At 40.8% G+C, this 16,837-nt stretch overlaps 1 protein-coding gene across 1 annotated transcript in view; it reads left to right on the top strand.

Annotated features, from left to right (window-relative positions):
• The window catches only part of ADAMTS2 (ADAM metallopeptidase with thrombospondin type 1 motif 2), a 168,290-nt gene that overhangs the window by 55,759 nt on the left and 95,694 nt on the right, over positions 1–16,837 (top strand). The window contains exon 3 of the mRNA XM_062501880.1: positions 6,531–6,690. Within this exon, the coding sequence (XP_062357864.1) occupies positions 6,531–6,690 (160 nt within the window). The remainder of the gene's footprint in view (positions 1–6,530; positions 6,691–16,837) is intronic.

Below are 16,837 nucleotides of genomic sequence, written 5' to 3'. Positions count from 1 at the left end.
GTCATGAAAGAGCTCTTAGTAGCAATAGTTCCTGTATGGTGCTATTCATTAGTAGATCTCAAAGCACAGTAAAAATGTGATTTTACCCCCATGCAGAGGATAAATGGGGGCCCTAAGAGGCACACAGCTTCCATAGCCCAGAAGGCTCTCTCTCTGTCAGTCTATTTGTGTAATTCTTATGTATATCCATAATTATTTTCCCCCTTATTTTTTCTGAGGATATGTGAAAATAACATGACTTAACTGCAAGCTTGAAAAAAAAAAGCTGAAAAATACTAAAAATAACAAAAATATGTATAATCAGTTGGAAACTTCCTTCCCCATCCAGTCTAGGCCTGAATAGATCAGTGTAGATTGAATGCAGCAGCAGCATGCAGCACAATAAGTGCCAGTATGTTCCAAATATTTGCCACAATTCCTTCAGTGCCTGCCTTACCTTCCTGTACAGGAAGATGAATTTGAAGCACTGCACAACTCTTCCTCTGCAATGCTCCAGTAGTTGGAGGCATGTTCTCAAAGAATTAATGCAAATTGGAAGGGTTTAGGTTGTTTTGGTTTTTTTTTTTTTTTTTTTTTTTTTGCATTGTTATCTACATGAATTAAGCTGGATGGAAGTAAAATTCCAAACTCATCTGTTCCTGAATCAGTGTACTGCATGATTGGGAATGAACACATTGCACAAGGGAAAATATTGAGAGATTCACATGGGCAAGGATGAGTTTGGAAGGTATGTGCCATATCCATAGCTCTGCCACAGACTTCTTGGGTGAACTTGCACCAGTCATGGAGCTCCTGGTGCATCAGATTCATTCTGTTGTGATCGAGCAAAGTATTTCTGTGCTTGGCTTTCATGTTGGGAGGACACATCTGTTGCTGTCTGGAGAAAGCATGTTCCTGTGGCTCTAAGACCTAGAGAAGGATCATGAAAGTAACATGTGGGATTTGCTTGCAAATTCTCTGCTCTGCTAGTGCCACTTTGGTCAAATGTAGAGCAGTTGTGTATTTAGGTAAAAGCACGTTGATATAAACATGGAATAAGATTTTGTCCAATATCTTGTCCTGAAAATAGAAATATTTTCCCTTTCAAGTAATCTACGGAGTATTTTTGGCAACTCTTAAGTTTAAATGCAAGTCTTTCTCAGATTCTCTGTGAATTGTTTGTTGGGAGAATCCCATATTGCCAGTTCCCATCTGGAGTGTTCACTGGTGTTGCAGGGAGGGCAAGCTCATAACCCAGGCACTGAGGGTAAATATCAGAAATTTGTTTGTCGCTTTTGTGTCAAGAAAATAGCCTGTATTTCAAGACTGTATTTAGGATTTGTTCATGCACAGGTATGTAATTTGCTAGTTACCTCTTTCAGAATCAAATACTCAAAAATATTAGATCTTTCTCTATTTAGAGAAATGCTATTTCTAAGAGTTTCTAGGTTACTGATTTAATTAATTAATCAGTTGCACGGATTTTTTAAAAAAATACTAATTTCAGGTTTGTTTACATTTAATTTTATCTTCCTATCTGTATTGTGCTCAGAGATTGGGATGTAAATTTGCCTTTATATGGCAATGAGAGACTTTGAAAATCTGTTCTAACGAGGAAGAAAATGAACATTAATTAAACTTGTGGTTGCTGGATGGGCTGAGGCTCTGGAGTCCTGCAGCAGCCCCTGGATGGGTTGCTTCATTACAGCCCAGAGCAAGGAGCTGTGATGTGAATGCAATGAGGAGACAATTAAGTCACTCACCAAGTGCAGAGCCAGAGAAACATTTAATTATCCACAGGAGCCAACGCTCCAATACCTGGAGTTTTCTGTGGATCTCAATATGCCAGGCAGTTTTTCTGTCAAATTAGGCTTCTGAAGAATGTCTTTGGAAATGCAGGAGGGGCTGGGATGTTGAGACTGGAGAAGAAACCTGCTGTTCAGCTGAGCTCTGTGGTATGGTGGCAAAGCTCTGGCAGGTCTCCTGGGCTGGAGAGGAGATCTCCATCGTGTGGGATGGGATTAGTGCCATTAACCTGGGCAGGAAGCCCATGTGACTGGCCATTGCCAATATCTGTAGATCCTGTGTTCCTTGAATGCCTTGGGAGGAGTTCTCCAGGGACGCACAGGATCTGTTACCCTCAAAAGAGATTAGTGGAACTCTATACCCCAACTCTATGTGGTCCACAAATGGACTGATTTTTGGTTTATCAGTGTAATTCATGTCATAATTAGACAGGACAGTTATTCTCAGTCTTCCTTGTGATTTTTTTTCTGTGTGGCTTTCACTTCTAAATAAGCGCCTTGCTAACCTTAGCAGAGGTTTTGATTCTCTGAACTGCCGTTTCCTTTTGATTAAGTGTTTTCTGCTCTAGTCTTTAATGCATATTAATGAGTGCCAAGCAGTGCTTGACTTGACTAATTTGCAGCTGGGTTATAAAAGCCCTTGGAAGGAAGGCCTGGGGATGTCCTGCTTTGGGAAGTAGTGGGAAATTGTAGGCTCTTTGCTACAATATGATGCATTTCAAAGGCAAACACTTTTTCTACTAATTTGTATTTTCATTAGTCACAGGACACAATTGCAGTTGCCATCATCAATATTCCCATATTCAGCTTAGTTTCAGGTTAAAAGTCCAAGAAGAGGAGAGGAAGAGATAAGAGTTTAGCAATATTTTCCAGAATTGGACTTCCTTTCCATGGAGATGTACAATCCTGTGCCTGATTAGGGATTGCACAGTGTGTATGTGGCTATAGGGTGGTAGTGGTGATCACTGCTAATCCATAATGCCTGGAAGTACAACATTACTGGGATGGGTGGTGTGCAGTTCAGGATAGAAGAACCCTATAGGTAGCAGGTACTTTTAAGCTCTTAGTTTGTGAAAGCACCTGCTGTGATTCTGTTCAGAACTTTTGGGGGACCAGGTAATCGAAAGGCTTAAATCTGTTTTCATATCTTGTGGAGAAAATGTCCAGTGATGACAGTCCAAGGATTTTCTGAAGCCTTTCCAGTTGAAGGGAAGGCTGTGCTCAAGCAATACAGCATTTCTGTGTTAGTCATCCAGAGGCAATCTCCAGGAATTTGCAGGAACTTGAATGCTCTCTGTTGGCATCACCAACTTGCTGGGTGTCTGACAGTGGTCTTGGCATGGCAGGCTGGCCCAGGGCTGATGGCAACCGTGGATAAGAACAGGACTGATGGAAGGTGAAGGATGTGGGCAAACCCCTGCTGCCTTGTTTGCTACCCTATTCCTTGCTTGGCTGTGCATAACACCGGGGTTGAGTTGATGACTGAAAGCAATCTCCCTTTCTTGGTGGCTTTTTGAAGGTGTTCTGAGTAGTATCAGAAAAAAATGCATTAGGCGATTCATCCTGAGCTTTTCCTGTTCAAAGCATCTGACCAAATAAAAACCAAAAATCAGGCCTTGTAATTATCCTGCAAGACTGTTGTTATGCTGGTTCAGAGGTGGAGAAATGGAAGTGAAGAAGTTAAATGTCTTACTCAAAGCAGTAAGGAAATGTGTGGTGGAGACTTTCAGGAGCCCCACATATTTCTAAGTGAATCATTTATAGCTGTGGTTATATTATTAGGCAGATGACTTAAACTGTGGATTGCTGTAGGAACTCTGCCTTGCCATCCAAATGAATTTTCTTCTTAAAGTCTGAATCAGCCATTCTTTCTTATTTTATTTTATTACATAACAATATGTTGGCTGAATCAAAGACTGTGTACGACACGCAATGTATACAAATATAAAATTATTTTACAGTTCAAACACACATTCTTTCCTAATAATTCTGATCAAAAATAACTGATGTGTTTCTCAGCACTAAAAGAAAAGAGCAATTCCAGTGTAGCCCAATATTAAAATGAGAAAAAGAATATTCAGCCGTGCAGGGCCAGGAGTTGGGCTTTGATAGTCCTTGGAGGCCCTTCCAACTCAGGAGATTCTATCATTCTGTGTCTGAAGGTAAAATTCTTTCCTTTCTACAGCCCTACAGAAGTAGAGGTGATGCTGCCATGGGGATGTACAGAGTGGTCTCATGTCCATCCAAGAAGCAGAGTATGGAATCAGAGCACCTGACGTTGTCCTGCTCTTTGGCAGCTTCCAGTGGCACATGAATCGTCCTGCACAAAAAAGGGCCAATAGCAGGCACAATGATCTGCAGGAAACGTCAGAGTTTAAGCACTGTTTTATGTCTTGGGATCCAGCATACAATTATCTCTTTCTGTACAGTCTTACAGCCTGTCCCAGGGTGTTGCCGTCATCTCAGAGAGGAGAATTCACTCTGACCAACTGTTTTCATTTCCAAAAGGCCACCATACTCTGAAAGCTAAAGTTCACCTATAACAGTTGTTTCCCTGTCCAGTCAGTTCAACTACTGATTGCAGAAGTTGCTTCTCTGTTAATTTGCTTAGAAGATCTACATTCCTCCAAACTCCCATCAGTGCTTCCTGCTGTACACAGTGTACAGCAGCATTTCCCCCTGTATCCTGAATTATGGTCTACATTCCAAACTAAGGTCTGGTATTAGCTGCTTAGTTAATATTAGGCTGAATGTATCCAAAAATACATAGGAAGAGGTGGACAACCATGATGCTTTTTTCTACTTGCAAAAACCAAAATAATATATATTTTTCCCGTGACAATCAAGCTCTCAGGGTATTTCTCCTGGGTGTACGTGTGGCATGTGCATCGTACCCTGTGATGTTGAACTTGTTGAACTTGAAATACTTGTTCCTTCTTGATGTTTAGTTGTGCATTTATCATAAAAAGATTTTCAAATTTCTCAATATAATATTTAATATCCAGAAGAAGGGTGTGTGTAATGTAATTATAATAACATTTGAAGGAGAGTAACATCAAGGCTGAATTTTTCATGTATTTCGCGTTACAGTAAAAGATCAGTTGCTGTCTCTTTGGGTTCAGCATTTATTTTCTTGGTTGTCTTGACTTCCTTGAGCTGCTGAGCTGGTCTCACCTTTTCTGTCTGATGTAGAATCTAAATTAGTTAAGAAGAAACAGGACATGATTTCAAATTCAGTTTCCTCTATACAGGCAGGATGGCATCAGCTTAAATTGCTTTGATATAATTTTGCTTCTTCAATTCTTCCTCTCCAATCTGTTTTTGTATACATTATATATATGAATTCTGGGAAATCTTGCCTAATGTAAGTTAAGACATGACAAATGAACCTGACATTTTTCCAAGGAGGGAACCAGTGAACATACTGTATTTATAGCAGTAGGAATGTAGTTTGCCGCTTGTAGAAGAAAAATATGTGCTGTATGAGAACTTTAGTGCTGGAATATGATAAGTGTGTTTAGATGTACTTATTTCAAGTGAGGATACTGGGTTCAGAGAAGCCAAACTGGTTTCCCTGGAAGCTTGAGGTAAGGCTTCACTGAGCAAGGGATTTAGGCTCCCAGAAGCTCAGATAGCAAGATGGAGAGTGTCACAGTGCAAGTTTGAAACTGCAGTGTCTCCAGGATCATCTCTGGGCAGAGTGGGAAAGAATGTGATGAAGGAGCTTCTGAACAATTTCATTCATGTTAATAGTAAGACTTTGTCTGCAAGCTGAGAGTTCACTAGCTGAAGTGATGTGCAAGGATGTGCAAACATGCAGAAAAAAATGATTCAAGCCAACCACCTCTGCAAGTAGCTTTTGGCTGCTGTGACCTCCTGCAGTTGGGCAGGACTGCAAGAGGAGACAAGCCCAGGTGATCCAGGTGTCCAAGTTGTTTCACCTGAATAGAGATGACAAAAAGTCCTTTTATTTTTAAAGTTTTCAGTCTTTATGAGGGTTTCTCCTGAACACAGTGAGAATTGCTTGGATGATGTTCCCTTTTGAAGTGCTTTGTAGAAGTGCAAATTTCTATTATATTTTCATACCAGGGTATTTTGTCCAGTCTGAATAAGTGGGTTTTTTTTTTGTTTGTTTGTTTGTTTTTGGTTTTTTTTTAACAATGCACTACTGACATTCAAACTAGTGGCTAATTCTTGAAAGATTATTTTGTTGGCTGAGCTCTTTGTGTCACAGAGGAAATAATCACAAAGCTTAGCTGCCTGAATATAAGATGCAGTATTTTTCTATCTTGCTTCTGAACAGAAAGGCTGACTCTACAACTTTTGACTGTTGAACTGCACATCAGAACCAGCTTATGGCACTAATCTGATCCTTTATTTAGCAGAAATAGTAAACACCGGAGTGCTCTGGGCCTGATGGATAGCTAAGGTCATAGTAACTTCTACTGTAGCTGTTTTTTAATGGAGAGGGTGATTTCCTAGACAGATTCTTAGACCTATACTTGGCTTGTGTGGCTCAAGGAGAAGTCATTTTGGTTCAGAATTGTACCTTTTGCCCTTTCTTGTCAAGTCGGGAAAATGATGCTTTGTTGCGCTCTAATAAAGAATTCACCTGGTTTCCTCTCTGCATCCCAATTGCTCTCTAGAGAGCACTAAAGTGTGTTTAAGCATATTGGAACTGTTTATTTGCAGCTCCTGCTGCATGTGCAGTAATGCAAAGTGTTCAATCTCTGCCCTGTGCTGCAGGCTGGCATGATTCGCACGGACAAGGACGAGTTCTTCATCGAACCTCTGGAGAAGGGGGCCCAGGAGGAGGAAGAGGGAAGAGGCAGAACACACGTGGTGTATCGCAGAGCAGCTGCCAGCAAGCAGCTTCCTATTGGGAACGTGGATACTGTGTACACGGGTAAGGCTGGCTGTGGGATGCGGTGTAGCAGGAGGCACGTAGCCAGTGGGGTCTGCTACCTTGGGCTTTTCTGTCATTCAAAGTGGAAATGTGTTCTTCCAGGGAGGGAAAGCTAGGGAATGAGTTGAACATTTTCTATGGACTAAGCAAACATGGCAGCAGCCAAAACCATCTCTTGGATGGTGGCACTGTCTTTGCCTTGAAGAGTTTCCTTGGCTCCAGAGATGGCCAAGATAAAGTCATGTGTCCCCCCGAGCCCTGGGTCAGAGCAGAAGAAGGGAATGGTGGGTGACACAGCAGTGCAGAGGTGGCTGTGGCTGCAGGGACAGTGGCAGTGCTGGCTTTGCAAAGGCTGTGTTGGAAGGCTGCAACCAGAACACTGAGGCTGACATGGTACATGGGCTTCACTGAGCTGTATTGGTCCCAAAAGGAAAATAATGGTATCTCCAGTATGAACGCAAACTGTCTTGATCTATTTATGTGTTGCCAAGTGTGGAATATAATGTACTAAGTATGTGATAGACAGTGATGGAATAACAAGAATTAAACATAAACATCCATTCTGTGTAGTGTTTTCTGTTTCTCTGATAACTGCTTGGTTATTGCACCTTTTTTTTTTTCTGAATAAATAAGGGATGCAAATCTTCTAAGGGGATGTTTTGACAGCTGATGTTAACACTGAAATTAACTGGGTCATTTGAGTGGAAACAACAAAATAGCTACATTTTTGTTCCAAATGTGCGTACCAAACTGCAGAGTTATGTCTAGTATTATCTTATTTCAGTACAATGGGATTGTAAGTATAGGAAGGAAGGAACAGAGAGCCACAGGGATGAGGCACTGAAATTAGGGCCACGTGAACAATATCAATGTCTCACTGTTCAGGTTGGAACAAGGATTAAAAAGAAAACAAGCAATAGCATTCAACCAACTCCACTTTGGAAATTACCTGTGAACTTTGTGACTGACACAGTGGTCTGCTGAGTTCTTCTTGTTGCCTTTGTACTCATTGTGGAGCAGATCTGGCTGATGCAGGAGTCTGAGTGCCACAGTCCCAGAAGGATTGGATGCTAGGTATGGTGGAAGTTGCTCTGTTAGTGAATGTTTATAAAATTATTGCGTGTTGGAGAACAGCAATAAAAAAATAAAAAAACCCCAAAAAACGCTGACTGTGTTTCCTCCTAAACAAAAGAGACTTGATGTTGTTCACACCTTATGGCAGTATTTTTGGTTCTGGATGGTAAATATTCCTCAGGAGTAGGAGTCTGGTACACAGAAAAGCACAAACTGTAGATCAGCTCCAGTTACTGGCACCTGGTACCTTGCTTGGGGAGGCTCCGACAGCAGTGGCTGAGATGCATCCTGTACCTGGCAGCAAAGCCACACACCGTGTCTGATGCCACCAGACTTGGTGTCTGTCACCTCACCTGTGCCAGGGCTGGAGTTTGTAAACTGTGGTAAAAAGGCACAAAGTAATCACAGCCACCAGCCAGCACAGTGGGATTGAAAAGCAAAAGGGAGGCTGAACTCATGCAGGCTGGGCTGAGAAGTAGCAGTGACCTTGTCTGGTACAGCAGGTGTTGGGGACAGGTAGGAATAGTTAGGATATTTCAAATTTTTAAACTGAGGAAAAAATGCTAAGGGTAGCAATCCTCTTCTCTTCTACCCTATCACCTTTTGATTTGTGAACTTGATTAAAAATTAGTTTTTGCTTTGGGAAAAAAAAGCCACTGTTACCAAAAATCAGTAAAAATAAAAACTGTACTGTAAAGGGGATTTTTTTCCATGAAATTGTCTTTGCCTTTAACAAAAGAAAGGTGAACAACTACTTGAAAATGGTTTGTTCTCTACTTTTTATTAAACCTGGCTTCCCACTTCTGATTGCTCTAGGCAAAAAGCATGGACAGGATGTACTTTCAGAAATTGTAATTTTATTTTCCACTTGGTCTTCTTCCAGAATGCATTGAGTTTTGGTTAGCAAGCTCCGAAATATTTAGTGATTGGGCACTGATAAGCACACTGTGTTGTGTGTTTTTGTAGTGCTCTAAACTGATTGATGGGCTGAGTTAGGAAATACTTAGCAGGGCACTTTCAGCATGCTGTATCTATTAAAAAAAAAAAAAAAAGAAAAAAAAGGTTAACCAAAAGCACTCCTCCTCTTTCCAACATCCCTGGAGACAACTGCATTGTTGCCAAATCCCATAAATTTACATGTGATGAATTGTTACAGTTGGACTATTTTTAAAGGTCCAGCCTCCAGGAATCTTATGAATATGTGATGATTTTTTTTTTCTGTAGGTGAGCTTCTGGTTCTTTCAACTGTTGATAAAAATTTGTAGTTTCTGGCTGTGTAAATATTTTAAGGTAATGCGTGACAGTTTATATATTCCATAATTTTTAAAACAGCATCTTTTAAAATCCCATGATATGTTAATTTAATCCCATGATTTGGGAGGGGATTGTGACTCATGATTTTTGAATGTTTTGGTTTGGATAGATAGATAAAAATTCCGTATAAATATTCCTATCTTTGGCACTCTTTTCACAAGAAATAGGACAAGCTGTTCTCTCCTCAGCAAAACAAGAGGTGGAGGAGTTGAAAACTCCATGAACTTGGAGCTGAGAGGGCCAGTCACCATTTCAGGGTCTTGGGTCTGCAGTGGGCAGTGGCCACTCTGGCTCTCACAAGGCACAAGGGTTTGGGATTCACTACTAAATGCAGTCATTTTGGAGGCTGGTTTGTTGAAGAACTCAATGCTTCAAGTCAATGTGCATCCCCCAGAGCTGCCCAGGCACAGAGCTCCAACATGGGGTTGCAAGGCAGTGGGACAAAGATCCCTGAGGCTGGAGGCAGCTGAACTCCCCAAAAGACAGACAGGACTAGTGGAAGATCCATTGACTGCTTGGGGTTGCAGATTAGAAAAAAAAAAAAAAAATTAAAAATTGCGTTTTCTACACCATGGAAATAAATTCTAAATTATGTCAACAGATGTGGTGAGATGGACCTGACAGCAGGGTTTTCTAGCATTTTCCATGCATCTTTTATATTATAATAAGAAAAATCAAGATTCCATCTGTCTAAAAACTGTAAACAAACAAACCCTACAACCTCCTAAGCCCTGCAGAGATCAAGGTGTGCATCTTGTGTTACGAAGGCTCTGCTGACATGCTGGGTTTTGAAAAGTGGAATGTGCTGGGAGACATCTGCCCTGCCCTGATTCCAGACTGTGCCAGATTTGCTTCTGCATTTACGTAGAACGTTATCAGAAGATTGGGAAATGTAACTACTTGTTTTGGCAACCTGAATAATTTGTTTTGACTGGTGTGGGATTATCTGGGGTTTGGAAGAATCACAGAGTATGGGGTGTAATATTTCTGCCGGGTCTTTCCCCCTCAAACAATGCTATTTGTTAATGTACTGGAAAAAATTTAAACATCGTATTTTAGGCAAGTAATAATCTTCAGAAGACTAGTAGTGTGAAAGTCTATGTGAGCTCCCTACAAATAAAGCTAATTGTTTCAGAAAGAGAAATATTTTCATGTAGCAGCTGAAATATTTCAGGTGTGATGAGAATAAATCTTATTTTCTCTGGCAACTGCTTTTAGTGCTTGCATACATACAATAATTTATATTCCTCTAGATAAAAATAAGCAGCATGTTGAACATATTTTAATATTTTCAGTTTAATTCCCTCGTACAAACATGAGAAATGCTCCTTGATAGCAGTAAAACTACCTACATAATTGAACTGGAATTAAATAGATAAGGTAGAGTGGGTTGTATTTTCTTGAAACTGCTGGGTTTTTGCTTAAATGTTCTTTGGATGTTAACTGAAGAGATGGTAAATATTTCATTAATAGTTATGATGAGGACTGGAAAGCTAGCTTGATTTTTTCCTCTGAAGGCAATCTGATTATCAGGCTTGTATGCTTTACTATCACATTTCTCCAGCTAAATTACTGTGTCTGTTATGTTGATCAGCTGAAAGGAAATGATTATACTAAAACTTCCTTAAGGTTTGACTTTTCTCTAAAAATTGTTTAAGTACTGTGCTCTGAGTTTTGTTGTATTAATTGATTGATGAGAAACAGAAACTGCTTTAGTGACAGTTTTATTTACTGTGCAGATGAAAGATGACTTTAGCCAAGAACAGTTTATTACTGATGAAGACAGTAAGGTAACTCCCCAAATGTGCTTAAACCAGAAAGTTGTTGTTTCTGTAAGTGCCAGTTAAATCCCTTGGAATGGCCAAACTCAGTCTGACTCAAGTGCCATCATGAATAGCTCTGGGTTGGCAGGGTGGATAAACCCACAGCCTCTGCTGGAGACTAGGGACCCCTTCCCATGGCAATACTTGGGATTGCTGGAGGTGAGACCTGCAGATGTGCCTTGGTGCTGAATGATGTGATCATTTAATGTGACTCAGTGATGTATTTCCTGGGACAAACTAAACTCCATATTTTATTTTTTTTTTTAATATTGAGGAGTTTTAACATATCCCTGGCTGTAAGTGCATGCCGGTCAGATGAAAAGACAGAAATAATTTGCTGCTCTACTCAGTAGTGGTAGCCAGCTTCTTTCTGACAGACCCAAACCTCACTAGAGCAGAGCTGGTTCTCAGTCCTCTCACTGGCATCTCTTGGCCCTCCACAATGCAAAAGGACAACACTGACATTCAGGACCCCTGAAAAGTTAGGGACGAATTCAGCAGGAGAGAAATCCACGTAAATTTAAGCTGAAACAATCCCACTTTAGAAGTTTTTTGAAAAGGTGAAAGTTAAAGAGATGATAAAGTTGTAACAACTCAGTTGCCAGAGCTTTGCAGGTTTCAGAGATGATATTTCAGAGGAAGACTCCTCCATCATAATCCATCAAACTGTCAATGCCATTGATTTACTAATGTATTTAAATTACTCTTTAGAAACCAACGTGCATCTGGTGTATGTGTTTCTGGATTGCCTGAAATGGCTCAGATTGGCTGCTGGCCGGCCAGTTGCCATTTTAATTTACAAAAACTTTCCTGGTTACCTCTGCAGGGGAACAGTTTCTTCAGGAAACTGAAGTTTCCCCAAATCCAATCAATATTTCCTCTCAGCCTGCACTCTTGCTGATTAATTACTGCTCCCTTATTTTGCAGTCAGTAAGTCAGTATTGTCTGATGACAATATTTTTGTCTCCTTCATACATCATCTGTGCATGATAAATACATCTGTCTTTCTCTCCTGTCTTGGGTTTTTTTCTGAATTCCACATTGCAGATTCATGGGGATTTCTGGGAAGAGAAATATTGAGAATTCAGTTGCAAATCAGCTTTTGATTCAAAAGCAAGGTTATGCACTCATGGGAAAAACAAGTCTCCAGAGAAGGTGGTCTTAGACCATGGGGTGTCACCCTTCCCAGCCATCTGCATTACAGCTGATGAGGCAGTTCTTTGCTAGCAAAGGCAAATGAGATCCTTGCAGTAATTTTGGGGAAAAATCTAAAGGTTTCTTCATGTGAATGATCAGGTGAAGGCTAATGAACAATGCTCTTAAATGTACTTGATGGGAAATGCAGGGAATAGCCTCTTTTTCTCCAGAGCTGATGGAGTTTTCTGCCATGGACTTCCTCAGTAGGTGGCCTTAGCTGGGCCACATAATGGTGTAAGGTAAAAAAGTCAAACCTCCCAATGCTTCTGGGGTAGTCAGTTTTATTTTGCCTGGAAATAAAATTATTACAAAATGAATTTAATTGCTTTTTTCTTAATATCAGTAATTTTGCTCAGTTTTTTGATGGGGATGTGCTTATGTAACTAATGATGCGTGGTGAGGCATATGCATATCAGGACCACAGCAAAGCTGTGTGGGCTACCTTTGCCGTGTGCTTTTTTGAATTTTTGTGTGCTTTGGGAAGTACATTGCATCTTCAAAGGATTTTTCTTTTAATTAAATATCTCCTTTTTCCAGGTGCTCTAAATTGCTTCCAGAATTATTGAACACTCCTTAAATAGTTTCTCATTATTGTTTCTTCATGATATCAAATCTGTAGTTGCTGCAGCACCACTTTGTTTCACCAGGAACACAAATCCTCTTGTACAGAGGTAAAAGAATTGGTGGGGTGGCCTGGAGTTGGAGCAGAGCTGCCACCTGGGCCAGCTCCACTACAGGTTCCTGGCACTGAGCTGTCATCTCCCTCTCCCACACACCTCACCAAACTGTAATAAACTGTTGCCTAACTATTATTATCTTCCTGGAGTACAGGAACATAATAATAGTATGTGAAGAAGCTCTGTTTCTGTATTTGTCCCTGCCTTTCTCATTAGGCAGCTTGTGAGGAAATATTTCAGTGCAGGCTCAGCTTTGAGCAGGTACTTAAATCAAATTGATTTCAGTGGGATTCAGTTTCATACCTTAGGCTAAATGTATTTTTTTTTATTCTGAATGGGTTTCTGTTGTGGTTATGAGGCAACTTACTGGAACAAGTTACTTCCATTCAGATACGCATTGATTAAGGGTGAAGGACTTAATTATTTGTACTTTTTAAAATATCACTGATTTGCCTGTATCAACAGCTAATGTAAAAATAAAATTAATTCAATTCTCAACTGATGAGTTCATTTTAGCTTCTGTGCTAAATTCAAGATCTACAAGTCTCTCCAAAATGATTGCTCTGAACAGCTTACAGCTGGAATTTAATATTACCAAATGTTGCTAAATATAACAAAATTCTAATAAAGCTGATATTGGTCTATAAAACAAGTTTCCAGTTCTCATATGAATACTGTAAAATTTTTGTGATCTGCTCTGATGAAAGTATTCAGAATGCACTCATTTTACTTTTCACATCCTTCTGTCAATTCATTCAGCTTTGGGGGTGTGTGAAACTGAGGTAGATTAATCATTTGTTTGTGTTTACATTTAGTCAACACTTGCTTATAAAGAAAAACATTTTCAGAAGGTTTCGTTAAAGTTCATTTTTTCTTCCTCCTAATATCCACTGATCTCACAATCCTTAATGGATTTAGCCTCTCAGTCTCCTGGGAGGAGAGAGAGAACAAAATATTTGCTTTTAGGACAAGGGTGACATAAACCTTGTTTTCACTGCAGGCTGACCCCGTGTCTCGCTGTAAGAGCCCTGTGGAAGGGCACAGTTTGTTGGGAAGTCAGACTTTGCCTCCAGAGCCCCCCCAGAGCTCTCACATGTGAGGGTGTGCAGCCGCCCACAGGAGTGTGGGGAGGTTTGCCTTATGAAAATGTATGTGCACGCCCACGAGGTTTTTGCAGTTTCACTTTTACTGGTGTGTTTTTCTGTGAAGTGTCATCCTGTTGGGGTTTGTTTATTTACAAGCTGTGTTCGTGTTGTCCAACCTGCTGAGAAAAACAGAGGATGGCGAGGATCCAGCGGGTCCTGCCAGGCTCAAAGAGGGAGAAAGTTGTTCACAGAAAGACCTTAATATTCTGTCCTGACACACTGAAAGTGTTCTGCAACCCGTATCTCTGTTTAGGAAATGGATTCTGAAAGTGAGAATTCAAAAATATGGGTAGCATGTAGTGTTTGTTGTTTTGTACCATGGGATTCAAACTCTGTGTTTAATAACAATACACAAAATAGCATCTGGTAGGCACCACTAAAATAAGCTCAAGTAGAAAAAAACACAATAAGTGTTTTCAGTTTAGAATGTTTTCTGATGAAAAAGTGACTTTGATTTTTCCTGTTGTCCATGATGATGGTGATGCAGTGGTTTCATGAGGCTGAAAGACATCATCAAGTGAAAGTGATGGGTAAGCCCAGAGCTGCTAGAGAGCTGCATATCCTTTAAATATTTACATTTCTATAATTTCTTGCAACAGGAGAGCCACATGTGAGGTGGTCTGGGGATTAAAAATGTATTCCATCTGTTTCTGACTGTTCTCAGCTGTGTGAGATGCTCCTCGTGGGCTAGCCAGAGCAGCAGTGCTGTGTGGTGCTGTTATCTTGGTGCTTGCAGAAGGGGCACTGGAATTGTCTCTGCATTTATGGTGGTGTGAGCCCAGCTGGAGAATGAGAAACAAATGGCTTGGTCCTTCTCTGCACTGATTTTCATGGTTGCCACCAAACACTTCCCTACACCGCTGTGTTGCTCATGAGCTCAGTGCTGGTTTAAAGGAGAACCTGTCAGTGCCCCAGAGCTGGTGCTGCACTCAGTCATCATTGGGCACCTTCACAGCAAAAGCCACTGCCTGAGCTAAAGGGCTGTTTCTTTAGCTGACTCTGTGTATGGTGAGTTCTGCATTGTATAATGTGCTTAATCACTGCATTACCCACCGTTCCCTTTAAAAGCTGATCCTCCCCCTGCCCTAAAGCCAGAGCAGGACTCCTGCTTGTCCTGACTCCTCCTTGCAGCCACAGGTCTTGTGTGGTCAGTGAGACACAGCAGTGCTGGGGGAGCTGAGCAGGGCAGGCACTGCTGCTTGGTGAACTGGTAGGGCAGAGGACACAGAGCACTTCTGCCTTTTGTAGACAGGGTGAGAGGAGGATGCGGCTTTCTGGACCAGATTCTGCCCCTGGTGTGTGCCAGTGCAGGGATGAGCAGGGAAACTCGTGCTTCTTGGATGTTTATGCTTTAGCCAAGCATGTGTTACACTCTGCAGGAGGTGGGCACTGCACCTGTGGTAAGCTGGTGGTTGGTTTGAATGAGGTGCCTGGTCTGCCCAGACTTGGTTTGTAGCTAAAACCTGTGCTGGGTAATAATTTTCCATAACCATTTTGTTACTACTATTTTCTTCTCTTTTTTAAATTTATTTTCTTGTTTTGTGTTTTTTGAACTCCATAAGCAGTGCTTGGGGCTGCTTGGACTTTTTAGGTAAAAATAACTTTTCATTTGAAGAGCAAGCAACAGCAGTGTTAACTTTCCTTTCAGCTAGTGCAAGGCTCTTTTCCCCTGTGCTTTCCTGAAATTCTAAAAAGCAAGAATATTTTAGCTTTGGAGGAAAACAGCAAAGTTTTTTATTATAGTTGCTTTGAATCTACGGTTTGGTAACAGTAGTGAATGAATTTCTTCTTGAAAATGTTTGTTTTTCCACAGAGCAGAGACGCTGTTTTGAAACAGTGGGTAAGTGGGGGAAAGCAGTAACAGAAACTGTTACTGCAAACTATGAGTGCAAACTCTGCATTTTCTAAATGATTGTGTTACAAATTTATATTTGTATACATTTTATACAATTTTTATTTATTTTTCTAACTATTTTGTTCCAAATTGTGTAGGTCCTAAAATCCCACATACATGTTTGCTGTTAATAGTTTCAATTTAAATTTCATTTTTCATTTGAATATAAACCTCGGGAGTTGTTTTATAGTTGCAAACAGTTGTTTACATTTGCATATCAGATTACAAATGGTCTGTCAGTAGGACTGGTTTGGACCATGATGTATTTTCAAGCCAAACAATGGCTATTTGTTAATGTAGAGGTGTTTTCTTGATCCCTGCAAACCTGCCTGCACACACCTGCATCATGATACTCCATTATTGAAACTTTACTATTGTAAGAAGAGCAAAGGCATGGTCTGGTAATTGGTTTAAAAGCAGTGTTAACACCATGCTAGTGAGAGACCAGCCACCTCTCTTACTGGCCACAGTGTCTTGCCAGCTGTTGCTATCTGAGCCCCATTGCTGGAAGGGATGCAGCCACCAGCTGGAAGCTGTTGGATGTTCCAGCAGAGTCAAGGCAGAAAGTTGAATCACTGCATTGCTTTCCTCAATGCCCATGGAGACCCTGTGCTCCACTGCCTGCATTTCTTGAAAGAGACCCACAGAGTGGAACCTGGTTCTGGTGTCCATTTGTGGCATCCCCGTGCAAAAGGTGAAGTGTCTTGCAGATCAACAGGTTCTTAATTTTCTATATGGTATTGTTGCTCAGCTTGTGGAGCCCCAATGCTTGTTAATGGGTTAAATACCGTGTATTTAATTTGTCAGTAGGTTCTTTGATTAAAAGCCTGAGATGCATCTTTGGTCTTCCTTTTATCTCTGAGTTTTTGTGCAGTCGTTTCCTTGTTCTAGCTCTGTGTGTGCTTGGACCATCTGGCACTGCTCGGCTGCTCGTCAGTGTGTGCTGCTTTCAAGGGGAAGAATTATTAATCACAATCTGGATGGTGAGGGGGTTAGGGATGGGTTTTATTTCCACTTCAGAGC

This window comes from Cinclus cinclus, chromosome 14 (genome assembly GCF_963662255.1).
Source record: "Cinclus cinclus chromosome 14, bCinCin1.1, whole genome shotgun sequence".
In the NCBI taxonomy this organism is placed as follows: Eukaryota; Metazoa; Chordata; class Aves; order Passeriformes; family Cinclidae; genus Cinclus; species Cinclus cinclus.
This window is presented reverse-complemented; position numbering and strand designations above follow the sequence as displayed.